The sequence below is a fragment of the Paroedura picta genome, chromosome 14, assembly GCF_049243985.1.
Source record: "Paroedura picta isolate Pp20150507F chromosome 14, Ppicta_v3.0, whole genome shotgun sequence".
Lineage (NCBI taxonomy): Eukaryota > Metazoa > Chordata > Lepidosauria > Squamata > Gekkonidae > Paroedura > Paroedura picta.
The window spans coordinates 19,170,298-19,184,361 of record NC_135382.1 but is presented as its reverse complement, the minus strand read 5'-3'; the positions used below and the strand labels follow the sequence as shown (position 1 = coordinate 19,184,361).

The window sequence follows — 14,064 nt, the reverse complement described above, 5'->3', positions numbered from 1 at the left end:
ATCCCAGCAAGGGGCTTTCAAGGCAAGTGAGACAGGTGGACTGCCATTGCCTGCCTTTACAGAGCTTTCACCATTGGCCTTTCTGGGCCCCAATCCTGCTTTGCTTCTGAGTCGCAATGAAATTGGGCTATGCCCTGTTGTCTTGCCTATGTACATAAGAAACAAAGATAACCTTGGAGGTTGGTATGTTTGAAGTGAAAAATCAGGTGGTGTAGAACAGACTGGAAGAAAGAAATGGTGTTCCCCTTAGAAATCTGCCAAATAAATGTGCCAACCTATATCTATGTTCTGAAATCTGCTGTTACGTACAAATGTTCACTAACTAGACAACCAGTTTTAATACAGTAAGGCTTTTCCTAGCCTGTATTCTTCAGACTGTATGGGAGCTGCATATTTTAATGTTCCTTAATGGAAGTGAAAAAATTTGCACCCTAGATAGCAGCATCCAACTTTGAGAAAGTACAGGGTTTCAGGCCAAGTTGCAGTTCATGTTTCTCTTCCGCTCCATCCCAGAAGGTGGCAGCAAAGTAGTTATTTCACAGCTGCAATTTTCATTTTCTTTTGTAGATTTAAGAACATAGGAAAAGCCCTGCTGGATCAGACCAATCTGCGTAATTTTATGAACTTCTGTCATGTCCCCCTCTTTTAAGTACTTATCTAAACTTAAAAGTTCCAGATTCTTCAGCCTTTTTCCACAAGGTGTTAGCCACCTTGGTTGCCCTCTGTACTTTTAACAGCTCTTTTATTATTATTAGCATTATTATTTGTTACATTTATATACTGCCCTCTCCTAAGGCTCAGGGGGTTCAGAGCTGGAAACCCTATATATGGAAATTTTCTTGGTGGCTCAATCTAGTGGTACATAGAGCCGCTGTAATGCTCAGTTCATTAGAAAAAACACACAATCTAGAGACCTTTAGCTATTGTGGGGATATTTTGACCCTAGATTGTAATTCACATGGCTCCTATTAGTAATCTTAGTCACTTTTATTATGGTTTGAATTTCTGTCTTCAGTTATTAAATTCAAACTGACTGATGTATTTTATCTATGCTTATTTTGCTAATCTGCTTTATGCCAATAAAAGTATTGTGTTTGTTTAAATTAGTAATCTGTTGCCAAAGTCCCTCGTTCTCCAGCAGTCCTGGGAAGGAGAGAGGGTAACTGGCCTGAGGTCACCATAGGCAACCCGTAGATGTCAACCTCCTGGTGGCGCCGGGAGATCTCCCGGAATTAAATGATCGTCAGACTACAAATCAGTTCCCCTGAAGGAAAAGGGTGTTTTGGAGCCTGGGCTTCATGGTTTCACTTCTCCGCTAAACGTCCTCCACTCCCTAAAAACCCGACCACCCCGAGAGTCCAGTGATTCCAGTTTTGAAGCAGCAACCCTACGACCGCCCCATTTTCTTCTCCCCACAAAAGAACACGGAGAACGCAGCATCAAAAATAACCGGAAGTCTCATCTCCGGACATGGGAACTGTGCCTCTAGATACCGAACGCTCCCTACGCGGAGTGAGGGAGAGAAGGGACGCTGCGATTGGTAGACGCGTGAGTGACGCACGCTCGAGGGCGCGGAAAGCCGGCGGCGAGGCGTCGTGCGGGCAAAGGGGCGGAGCTTATATCACAGGGCCGGGGCTGAGAGACAAGGGTGACCATGGTCACATTCGGGTTGACCGTTGTCCGGCAGTAAGTACCGCGGCCCGCCCCTGCTCTGTCCAGCCCTCCCTCCCGCGTTTCCTCTGCCCGGCCTTCGCAGCCGGCCCCACTGCACGGGGGAGGGTCGCCCCCGAGTTCTCTCAGATCCGCACGGTGGGCGGGGCCAGCTCCTAGAGAGCTGCCGGTCGTTGACGGCCCGCGCGTGACGTCATACGCAGCCCGCGCGAGGCGAATTGAGGCGTGGGGTGGCGCACGTGGGTGTGCTTCAGTCGTTTCCGGCTTGTATGAATGAATGAATGCCTACTAAGGCTTCCTTTCTTTAGCAGCCTTGCTCGGGTATTGCAGGCTTCCTTCCTTGAGTTACTCCAACTTCTGTCGGGTTTTCCTCTTTTCTTGCTGCCTTCCACTTTTCCTAGCGTCATTGTCAGTGACTTTTCTTATACTGTGGCCAAAGTAGGATAAATAGCCTTCGTTTGGTCATTTCCGCTGCTTCTAGGCCGAGTTCAGTTTGAGAGTTTGATTCGATCTTGAACTTTTTGGCTCGCCGTGGTATCTGTAAAGGTATCCCCTGTGTAAGCAACAAGTCATGCCTGACCCTTGGGGTGATGCCCTCTAGCGTTTTCATGGCAGACTCAATACGGGTGGTTTGCCAGTGCCTTCCCCAGTCATTACCATTTACCCCCCAGGAAGCTGGGTACTCATTTTACTGACCTCGGAAGGATGGAAGGCTAAGTCAACCTTGAGCTGGCTCCCAGCTTCATGGGCAGAGCTTCAGACTGCATGTCTGCTGCCTTACGACTTTGCGCCACAAGAGGCTCTGTAGTATCTGCAGAGCTCCTCTAAGCACCACATTTCAAAAGAATCAGCTTTCTTTAGCTGCCCAGGGTTCATACCCATACATAATAACAGGGCAATGCCTTGAATTAATTTGATGTAGGTCACCACATCAGAGAATAAAGTGTACCGAAGTTTTTGGGAATCACTGGAAAAGCCTCTCAGCATAAATATTCAATCTAAGTAATTGAAATGCTTAAGAAATTCTCATTAGCTTGAAACATAAAATCTAAAGTCCGTGCATATACTGAATTTACTATATTGAGTTTTCAATTTTTACTACTGATTTCACCTGACCTTTCCCCTGTATGTTGAATAAAATACTTCATTAATTTGGAATATAATTTTTTTTCAGGTGCTATTAAACTAAATCCTGCCTCAGTTTTCTGGGATGATCAAATGGCCAAAATATTATACTGTGACAGGGTGGAACAGCCTGGGTTCTTTGGCAAAGAGGAAAACACATTACTAGGGTGGCTCAGTCAGTAAAGGGAAAAATAAATTTAGGGAACATCTTACCTCTGAGTGGGAAATAGACAGGACTGTCATATCTGGATGTCACCATATATCTGTCACCATATATCTGAGTATCTTCCAAAAGTTTCTTTTTGCAAATTGTTAGGCAGTATAAATAATATATTCTTGACTTCTAGAGGGAATTTAAACTTTCATATATTCTGCATTTCTACATGTATTTCCTTTTTGCTTTTTTTTTTACATGTCCATCACATCTGAGATAAAGTTCTGTTTGTCTCAGCATAATCAAAATTTTCCTTTGTAGTTCTTGTTCACATTCTCTATAGAATCATAGAATCATAGAACCATAGAGTTGGAAGGGGCCATGCAGGCCATCTAGTCCAACCCCCTGCTCAACGCAGGATCAGCCCAAAGCATCCTAAAGCATCCAAGAAAAGTGTGTATCCAAGCTTTGCTTGAAGACTCCTTAGGCAGCCTATTCCACTGCTGAACTACTCTGACTGTGAAATTTTTTTTCCTGATATCTAGCCTATATCGTTGTACTTGTAGTTTAAACCCATTACTGCATGTCCTCTCCTCTGCAGCCAATTAAAGCCTTCGGTCTTATGTATCATTTGAAGAACATTTTGTACCAGTTTTCTCTTAGTACTTGACTGGCTGCAAATTTGATATCTTTTCCCCATAGTAATCCCCATGATGCATATATATCTGTTGTTTAAGGCAGTGGTCCCCAACCTGCGGGCCGTGGCCTGGCGCCGGGCCGCGGCTCCCTCTCCCCGCCCCCCCCGCAGTAAAAAACGTCCCAGGCCGCAAGCGTGCGGCCCGGGAAGCTACTTACTGCGGGAGGGCGGGGAGAGGGAATCAGGGCCGGGCCGCGCCCGTGCAGGCCGCGCCCGTGGCCCGCGCGGGCGCGGCCCCTGCGGGCGCAGCCCAATGCCCTGCCGGTCCCCAGCCTAATAAAGGTTGGGGACCACTGGTTTAAGGTTCTGCACCCATTTAATGATACATGTTTTCATTTATTCTGTTTCTAGGTAGTGTAGTAACTTATGTCCATCATAATAAATGCTCTTTTTGTTTTGTAATCAGCTGTTTGATAATATAACAACCATTGAATATTCCTCCATCCCTAATGTCTTGCCATGACTTGATTGTTTCCTGATAATTTATCGTGGTATTGTATATCAGAAAATCATTTTTGTTTCTGGTATTCTTATTGTGCTAGGCCTCTTTTGAGAAATAAGTGGAGAATTAGGATTCTAGCATATAAACCGTATTCTCAACAGTTCATCTCTGATTATATGGCTTTTCTCTTGTGCAATAATTGTTTTAATTGATATCTTAATTCATAAATAATAATGTCAGTCCTTGTCTAGATCTGCTGATTCAAGTTTTACTACTCTTTGTCTTGGGTCTTTAATCCAGTCAGCAATTGAAACTTAACCTGCTGCTTGATAGTATAATCTTTAACTGTTAACCCTCCTCAGTTTTTTCTCATCATGTAATATTTTAAAACTGACTCTTGGTTTATTACCATTCCAAATAATGTCTCTGTGATTTTTTTTAGTGTTCTTTCTTCTATATGTTTGGGTGACATTTAAAACAAAACATTTCATTTTGACAGTACATTAATTCTTCCCAGCCAGGAGATTTTTAATTTTTTCCATCTGGATAAATCTGTTTTCACCCTCCCCAACCCTCCACTATGTGCATGTTGTGTCTGTCTTTTATAAAGGATTTTTCTTCTCTGAAGTATTTTGTCTCTTTCAGTGGAGAAACAAGATACAATAAAGAGAAGATACTGCAAGGTTTGTGCCTTTTCCGCCGCAACTCTTTATTCATTGCTAATAAATCACAGTGGCTTTTAGCCTTATATCTTAACTCACGTTATTAAATATTGAATTTGCTCCTAGCCTGGTCTTGTCAAAACATTATTTAGTAAAAATTGGCATAGAGTTCTAGCAACCCTGGTTTTAATCCAGCAGAGTACATGTATAAGAAGAAGAGTTGGTTCTCATATGCCACTTTTCTCTACCCGAAGGAGTCTCAAAGCGTCTTACAGTTGCCTTCCCTTTCCTCTCCCACAACAGACACCCTGTGAGGAAGGTGAGGCTGAGAGAGCATTGATATTACTGCTTAGTCAGAACAGCTTTTTCAGTGCTGTGGCGAGCCCAAGATCACCCAGCTGGCTGCACGTGGGGAGCATGGAATCGAACCCAGCTCACCAGATTAGAAGTCCGCACTCCTAACCACTACACCAGGCTTTTTTCTCACAGCAGTAGCCTACTGCAAAGTCATTTTCTTGAGCTGCCGATAAGTTTGTGAAGTTATTAAATCTGTGGGTTCAGAGAGACCAGGATGCTAGAAGTTCATTTCAGCTCTTTATTGTTACCCCAGCATTACACGAACCAAAAGTGAACCAAGGAAACCCACAAACAACCCCAAATAATATACAAAAGCCATACAATAGATCTTCCCACCAATTTGTGCCATTGGTCAGTTTCACTTTAAACTGACTGGATCCAGTAGATGGGACTTAGCCGCACATTGGTCAGTTCCATTGGAGGCTCATGGTCCTGCCTCGGACCTCAAGCTTGGTCCTCGCAGAACTACAGACACAACAGAGGGGACTTAGTAATAACTTGGTTTAATCAACTCTATACTTTGGGGGCTAGATTTTTAAAATGGAGCAAACTCATGCACAATAAGTATTCATATAGGATTGTCAACTGTGGGTTGAGAAATTCCTGGAGATCTGGGGGTGGAACCTGGAGAAGATGGGGACTGAGGAGATGAGGAACCTCAGTAGGGTATAATGCCATTAAGTCCACTCCCCCCCCCCCCAAAAAAAAACAATAAGCTGGCATTTCCTCCAGAGCTATTGTTCCTGTAGTTTGGAGATCAGCTGTAATCGCAGGAAACATTCAGGTCCCACCTGAAGGCTGGCAACCCTGTATTTGTAAACGATAGCCTGCCAAGTTAACATATGCACATGGAACTGCATATCTGTATGAATTTAAACCTAGGACACTGGACTTTTTTTTCTTTTGTGACTACAAATGAAGAAGTTCCACACATTCTGAGGAAAGTGTGTGTGTGTGTGTCACACACAATAATTTTTTTTTAAATTGAGCTCTATGTGGTACATAATTAGACATCAGGTCTAAATTTATTTTAAGAACGTCATATGTGTTATGTCTAACGCACAAGTGTAGCATATGGTATGTTTTTGGATTTTTATAGTAATGACTCAAACAGTCATTGCAAATATACACAGTGCTGGAAGCAGAGCAACAAACTGTTGCTTAGAGTACCACACGTTTTGAGCCAGTTGAAAAAATACAAATAAGAATTTGAAAAGAGAAGACATCATATAGGAAAGTTTTGGTTACCAATAGCCTCTAGTCCTCTGTAAACAAGATGAAAACATGCAGTGCCTGTTTTAACATATATGGCTGTGGGTGTTAGTTTGGAAGTGGAAAGTGCTGCCAAGTTGCAGCTGTCTTAAGTTGACCCCATGTGGCTTTCTTATCAAGAAATGGTTTGCCATTACCTGCCTTTTCACAGCAACCCTGCCACTTTGTCAGTGATCTCCCATCCAGTTAATAACCAGGGCCAACCTTGCTTAGCTTCTGCAATCCGACAAGATCAAGCTCGCTTGGGCCATCTTGGTCTGGTTTGCACATGGGAAAAACTATCCCTCTTTCTAAATGCTTCTCAGTTCTGGTCTAACCATACAGCAGAATGAGGTGGTGGAATGGAATGGACCACTTCAGAATTTGGGGTGGATTATATTTCCCCTCCCCCTGCTTTGTGAATATGGTAAACAAGCATACCATGCAGAAGGCATGGCTTTCTTTTTGCTGTTTTACTTTTAAAGGAGGGAGGGAACTCCCAGCCTGTGAGTGCCCCTCCCCTGCAGTCTGAATGGTGGGAAGTATAGTGCTCAAGAGGCTTATTAGAACAACAGAAACAAACCCAAGGCTGGTCCATGCCTCCAAGGAGTTTGCAGTCTGAGTCCAGACTGAGAGAAACCAGCCAAATTCATTACCGTATGTTTGCATGGTGTTTCACATGGATATATATACAAACCCAAAGACTCTAAGAAAGGATTTTTGCTTGCTAAGAGAGCCACAATAATTCCCGTGAAGGAGCCCAATCCATGCACTCATTCACCTAGTGCTCTTGTGGAAACTGAATCTTAGCAGCTATTGACCAGAGAGGTTGGGGTGGGGCTGTGACTCATGGCAGAGCATCTTCCTGACATGCAGAAAGTCCCATGTTCAATCCCCAGCATCTCAAGTTAAAACGATCAGGTAGAAGGTGATATAAAAGACCTGTGCCTGAGACCCGGACAAGCCATTACCAATCAAAATAATATGATTTTGGCACAGAGAGATTCCTATCTTGCCGTGTCCTGCTTCTGAAGATGCCAGCCACAGTTACCGGTGAAAAGTCAGGGACTAAAGCTACAAGATCATGGCCACACAGCCTGGAAAACTCACAACAACCGGTTGACTCTGGCTGTGAAAGCCTTTGACAATTCAATGCTGACTTTGATGGACCATGAACCTGATTCAGTATAAGGCAGTTTCATGTGTGTCTGCATTCAATTTCCCCTATATTCTGGTTCTTGCAGGACAGGGCATAGATGAACCTCTCTCTGAGACAGGCTTCCGACAAGCCAGTGCTGCTGGTGTGTTTCTGAGCAGTGTCAAGTTTACTCATGTGTTCTCGAGTGACCTGCTTCGGGCAAAGCAGGTGAGCGATTTCATGGTGTAAATAAAATTAAAAAGAGAGATCTGATGTTCTAAGCATTTGTTTTTATCGGAATTGTGCACCAGTGGTGGTAACTGTGGAGGACGAAGATACTGAGGGTTTCTTTTCTGAGAGCAAATAATAGACGAATGGATGTTGTTCGTGTAAGGGATGAAAATTTACCTCCCTTGCAAAGCAGTCCTTGGCAGAGTTACTCCAGTCTGAATCCATTGGAAACCATAGATTTTGACTAGAGTACCTCTGCATAGGATAGCTAGATTTGAGTCCAGGAGCACCTTAGAGTTCAACAAGATGCTTGAGGTATAAGCTTTCAAGAGTCAGTGCACCCCTTGCAAAGCAACACTGTAAAGCAAGGGTGGCCAAACTGCATCTCTCCAGTTGCATGTGCTGGCAGGAGTTCATGGGAACATCCAGAGAACCACAGTTTGGTCACCCCTGCTGTAAAGCTTTATACCCTGAAAATCATGTCAGTCTTTGAGGTGCTACTGGCCTTGAATCTAGCTCTTCCGCTGCAGACCAACACGGCTACCCTCCTGAAACTGTCTGCATTGGATTGTGGTGTAACCTTGAAAAGGTAGGTTAGTACATGAGCAGAAGCCATTATGAGGGATATTTGGCTGACCACTTTTAAGAAGGGCAGAGGGGCTTGGCTGTGTCATTAGCCATATTTAGGGAAGGATAATAACTGGTGTATATGAATCTGAAGGACCTTCATGAATGTAAATGTGTATTTCTGTGCAGGAATCAAAAGAGTAAAGCCAAGGCTAGAGTTACCAGTATCCGGGCAGGGCCTGCAGTTCTGGAATTACATCTGATTTCCTGAGATCAGTTTCCCCGGAGGAAATGACTGCTTTGGAAGGCTGCTATGGTATGCCGTAGAATCTAGGAGAAACGGAAGTCCTAGAAGGACATCACATCTTTTCTGAGATCCCTCCCTGCCCCAATCTCTGCCCTCCCTGGGAGTCACTCTCAAATATCTAGGGCACATCCCAAGCTGGAGATGTCAGTGCTGCTCAAGACAGTTTGATTTCTGATGTGGTGCTGTTTAACACGTTCTTGTCATGTCAGTGAGCTTATCCAGGAGAAGTGTGTGGCAGATTGGACTATAGAATCATAGAATCACAGAGTTGGAAGGGGCCATACAGGCCATCTAGTCCAACCCCCTGCTCAACGCAGGATCAGCCCTAAGCATCCTAAAGCATCCAAGAAAAGTGTGTATCCAACCTTTGCTTGAAGACTGCCACTATATGGCAACATGATGAAAATCTCTCACAGTGGAACCCTAAACAGAATTGTACAGAATTGTAACTCTGCCTAGGATTGCATTGCTGCTCTTCCACTTTTAATGGTGGCAAAATCAGTGCTTGAAACAGCCTCCTGGCTGTGACTCAGGGTAAGATTTCTTCTGCTACACCAGTGAAACTCATTAGCACCATTACCCTGTGTAGCACCCAGCCTATGTTTCAAGAAAGTAGACAAGGCCCTTGCCCAGTGGGAACTGTCATGGACCGTTGGTTCCCACCCTGAAACAGGTGCTCTTGGAAGAATGGAAAAGCTGTGAGCCTCCCCAAGGCTCAGGCCTCAAGCTTTGGTTGACAGTAACTGCAAACTCTGTGGCCATGATGGGAGTATCATTGTGCTGAGCACTAAATATTATTTCTATGAGTTTCCCAGCTCAAGATGGGATGGTTTTTCTCCTCTCCTGGCCATGGATCCCGTTCATGGTCGTTCCTAAGAAACATCTATGGAAAAAAAGGTTTGCATAGGCCGCAGCATTCTGTGCATGGAATGAGGGCGAGTGCCATCTATTAACACGCTTACGATTGTTCTTTGGTGACTGGGGTCTCCTACAAAGTGGCCTAGGGGGAAACTCCGAGTGCCATCCAGAGCAGGCCATTCTAGTCACTGGGATTAGAAAACTGTAACTCCGATTAGGGTAGCACTGTTATTGTCTTTCCCAGTGTAAAAAAAGTTAGTAAAGATGTTTCGCAAGCTCTGCCCATTTAATACATTAAAACAATTGATGCCACATGGCTTGTTTGCTTAATGTTTCAGACAGCAGCCTCAATTCTGAGAAAGAGTCAGTTTAGCAAAGAGACTGCTGTAAAATATGATGCAAGACTTCGAGAGCGGGTAAGTTCAGAAAATGTTTCTGATGCGTCACCATTTTTCTGCGGAATCACAAATTCCAATTTACAGATTGCAGATTTCCTGAGGTTTTTCAATTCTTCAGTGCGCATGTGGAAGTTCCAGTAAGATTTCCGTTGCCCCTGTCAGGGAAATACAGGAAATGTTTTTGGCGCATCACCATTTTTCTGCAGAATTACAAATCTCAATTTACGGCTTGCAAAACCCCTGTGGTTTGTCAATTCTTCAGTGTGTGTGTGGAGATTCCAGTAAGATTTCCCCTGCCCCTGTTCACTACCATGTCAGGGGAAGTATTCATTTATTTAGTTAAAACATTTCTATGCCACTTTTCCACCCAACTCAGGATCCAAAAGGTGTGTCTTTGCAGGCACTGTGTCTCCTTCAGAGCTCCCAATGTACCATTATTTTTTTAAACAGAAGTATGGAGTGGCAGAAGGGAAGCCGCTGAGTGACCTCAGGACCATGGCAAAAGCTGCTGGGGAGCAATGCCCGTCCTTTACACCTCCTGGAGGGGAAACCCTAGAAGAAGTACGGTATTACTTTGCTTCATAAGTTGTCCATAAGTTGTTGTTGTTGTTATTACCACCACCATCATTAATGAAAGATACAGGCCATGGCACCTGGTGAAGACATATAGGCAAAAAGACTTGTCTTTCCCCCAAGGAGTCTACAATTTTCTTCATAATGGGGACAAACAAAGGAAGAGTGAGAAGGAAACAACAAACGTTACAAGGGATGAATATGAGATGAATATGAGGAAATGAAATGGGGGATGAGGTCTGTCTGTTTAAACTGAATGCACCTCAGCATATGTGGGCTTGGCAGAAGGATTTGGAGGGGCCACCAGATAACAGATATAAGAGGCCACAAAGGAGGAACGGATGGAACCATGCGGGGGACCAGGAGACTTTGAGGATGTTGAGCATAGTATTATTGGCGGAGTGAAAATTACAGGTGGGGATGGAGCAGGACGCTAGGACCAGGAGAGTCAGTGAGTCAAGCCCATGGAGAGCTTCAAAGGAGTTTGTGCTGTATAGAGAAGCCAGGGAAGCATTGAGGACAATCTAATGTGAGTCTATTGGGCAATGGTTTCACAGCCTCATAATGTTGTCGTTCCATTTCATTTTAGGTAAAGGCACGCAGCGAGGATTTTTTTGCAGATCTTTGTAATCTTATTGTGAGGGAAGCATGTCAGGACAAAGCTACTGAAAGGAGAGCCGGAAATGACACCGAAAGAACAGGAAGCTCTAGTACCTTTCTTCCAAACCATCATGGGAGCCCGGGATTTCATTTCAGTTCCATGGGAGCTACTGAAGAGTTGGTTGCCAATGTACTGGTTGTGAGTCATGGGGCATACATGAGGAACTGGCTGAGTTATTTTGTTTCAGACCTACAATGTATTTTACCAGCCTCTTTGACAAAGACTGAGCTCTCTTCTGTGAGTCCCAATACTGGAATTAGTCAGTTCATTGTAAAACTTGAGAACAGAGAGAACGTTAAGCCTAAACTCCAGTGCATTTGTCTGAACAGAGATGATCATTTAGGTGATATGGCAGCTGAAAAAAATTAGCTCTGAAACACTTTAAAAAAGGCAAACGTATTAATGCAATGAGTATAAGCATATTTTACATTATTTGAGTTGCATGGGCTGTAAGAAAAGGGGAAAAACAGAATGAATTCATATTCTGTTGCAACAGTTAGCTTTTTAGGCGGCCCATACAATATTTGCAGAAGTATTTGCTCATCGTATACTCCCATGCATGACTGAAAATGCGTGTGCTTTTTAATAAGCACTGCAGTATTAAGCACAGATCATATATGTGGTGCCCGTGTGTGTTATAAGTCTCTGTGTCTTAGCACTTTATTAAATAAATGTAAAAGTCAGCCTTTCAAAGAGGAAAGGCGAGTCAGCCATCTCAGGCAGTGGGTTTGGAGCATCTTCTCAAGTCAGCTGTAGAAGGCAGATCTGACCCACTGAGCACTTTCCATTGGGATGCTCATATGGATAGGGTTTGCACAGGAGAATTTAGGGACAGGACGTGGGATTTGGGATGCCAAACTATCTTAGTCCCATGCAGCTTTTTCATTTCTGCGGAGTAGCTGTATGGATATATGCCTCCCCCTCCCAATTCTCTGCGGTTGCCTCCTCCTAATCTGGCTTCTGGCATTTATATGCAGAAGAGAGAGCATGACAAAGCAGGGAGCTAAGCCACCTTTCCCATTCAGCTCTCCTCCCTTCTTACCTCATGAAAATAATAATTTAAAACAGCTGAATGAGAATATCTTCAAATCTTAGCAGCTTTTCTCTCTGTTGTGACTCTGTTTCTCACCCTTGAGATACTCCTGAGTGCATACAGTGTCCTTGCTGGAACCGGGCCGCTCAGTGGTATAGTTTAGTTTGGTACCTGTAAGAATCAAGGTGGCATGTCAGTTGTTGGGGCTAGCATCTGATCAAGTGTGTAGAAGATAACTTTTTATGGATTCTGCAAGGTATATGGAAGTTCTGAAATCAAATGAGCCCTCTCCATCTGTCTGCTAATCTAACTGCAGCCCATTTGCAAAAGAAGGTGTTTGGGGGGATTGGGGATAGTGTCATGGGTCAGCCAGGGCTTACTGAGAGTGAGGATTCCTCAAAGGAGGACGGGCACTGGGTATCCAGTCGAGACTCAACAGAAGCCATAATAATATAGGAACAGTACTTTGTAGTCCATACTGGTACTCAATTATGTATAAGTTCCATATTCATAATGTCTTCTTAGAGGCAGAGTGGGAGGATAAAGTGACTCCAGAGCAAGCCAAGCTAAACAGTTTAGTGTCTCCATATACACAGGGGCCATGGCATTGACAACAGGACTCAACTCACCCATTGCTTCCTCCTGCAGACAGGGAGGGAACGAAGTGGCTGATGTTTAATGTCGCAGAAACCTGCACAGGAATTTTAAAACTTGCTCTTGAAGGAGAGCTGTCAAGAGCTGAGGAGCTAACACTTTCTGGTTAAGGGTCAGAGCGAAGTGACCACTGAAGCACTGGTGATATTGATGAAGCTTGACTTGTTTTGGCCGCTGGTGACCCTCTAGGGCAGCAGCTTCCCCCAGAAATTTCCCTATAAGTTAAATGGCCATTCAGCTCCTGTTCATTCTCCTTTTTGAGGTCAGGGAAATGGGGCAAACTGGGGCTCTGTGTGTGATCATCCATCAGCATGGGCCACCCTTCTGACACGTTGCACCGTCTGCAGGGCAGAGCCAAGTAGCGCATCAAATAAGAGCCTAGGAGGGTTGTGAGTAAGGCTTGTAGCTGGGTAACTAAAACTTTTGCTCCATACCTCAGTTTTTCCAGACAACGATGAAGGTATTGATTTATCTATTTAACTACCTCTTGGCAGTGCAGAGAGGATGAAACTTTACGAAGCACTTTGATGCTCTGACGAGCACGGTTATCTGTCCTCCAAATGTATAATGTAAAATTTGCATGTAACCAAAAATATGATTGTCCTTCAAAAAATTCCCTCCTATGTCTGCAGCGGCCTCAGGACTCCCTATGTATATTCATGCAAAATCTGTGAGCTTTTGTTTCTTGAGTGCATGTTGTGATTTCCCTCCTCCCCCTCACCATTATGTTCCTCTGAGAGATTGATGCTCTCTGCAGTTATGTAGATGCAGAGCTGCTAGTGTCTGCCGATAGTTTTTATTTGTTGAGATGTTTTTTTCAGAAAATAAAGGCATTCAACTCTGCTTACTGACCCAGCATTACCTTTGATTTTCTTTCATGCGATTGCTTTCAGAACACTTAAAAAGAACCTGAACGGAAAGGGAACCAGAGTGTTAATGCTTAATGTTGCAGAAAGCTGTACAGAATTTTTTTAACTGGCTCTTGAAGGAGAGCTGTCAAGAGCTGGGGGGGGGGGCACATGGTTGGGATTGACACTAGATGATGTGGTAAACAGTCTACATCACCCAAATGCAGCAGGCTAGAACTCTACAAGGCATGTTGATGTAAGAGTCCTGTAAAGAGACCAATGGGAAATATTGTTCACCGAGAATACTAGGAGAAATAAGGTAAATAGGTTTATACACAAGTGATAGAAGCCTGCAAGCAAAGATTAGGAAGCTCGATTGCTTGGTGCTAAAGGTTCAATATTTCAGAAACCTGGTGGAATGTGAAAATCCATGGAAG

At 44.0% G+C, this 14,064-nt stretch overlaps 1 protein-coding gene across 1 annotated transcript; it reads left to right on the top strand.

Annotated features, from left to right (window-relative positions):
• The first annotated feature begins 1,405 nt into the window (after nucleotides 1–1,405).
• TIGAR (TP53 induced glycolysis regulatory phosphatase) lies at nucleotides 1,406–13,622 on the top strand. The gene is made up of 6 exons (XM_077309964.1): nucleotides 1,406–1,686; nucleotides 4,735–4,772; nucleotides 7,604–7,725; nucleotides 9,799–9,876; nucleotides 10,309–10,419; nucleotides 11,021–13,622. Exons 1-6 carry the CDS (start codon nucleotides 1,655–1,657, stop codon nucleotides 11,459–11,461), a joined length of 822 nt encoding a protein of 273 aa, XP_077166079.1. The 5' UTR covers nucleotides 1,406–1,654; the 3' UTR covers nucleotides 11,462–13,622.
• Nucleotides 13,623–14,064: the final 442 nt, after the last annotated feature.

What these genes read in the sequence shown, in the direction of transcription:
- TIGAR (XM_077309964.1), top strand. Translation starts at nt 1,655, where the DNA reads ATGGTCACATTCGGGTTGACCGTTGTCCGGCA. An exon ending in TAAAGAGAAGATACTGCAAG is followed by an intron (nt 4,773 to 7,603) that starts GTTTGTGCCTTT and finishes TGGTTCTTGCAG; the next exon opens with GACAGGGCATAGATGAACCT. An exon ending in GAGGGGAAACCCTAGAAGAA is followed by an intron (nt 10,420 to 11,020) that starts GTACGGTATTAC and finishes ATTTCATTTTAG; the next exon opens with GTAAAGGCACGCAGCGAGGA.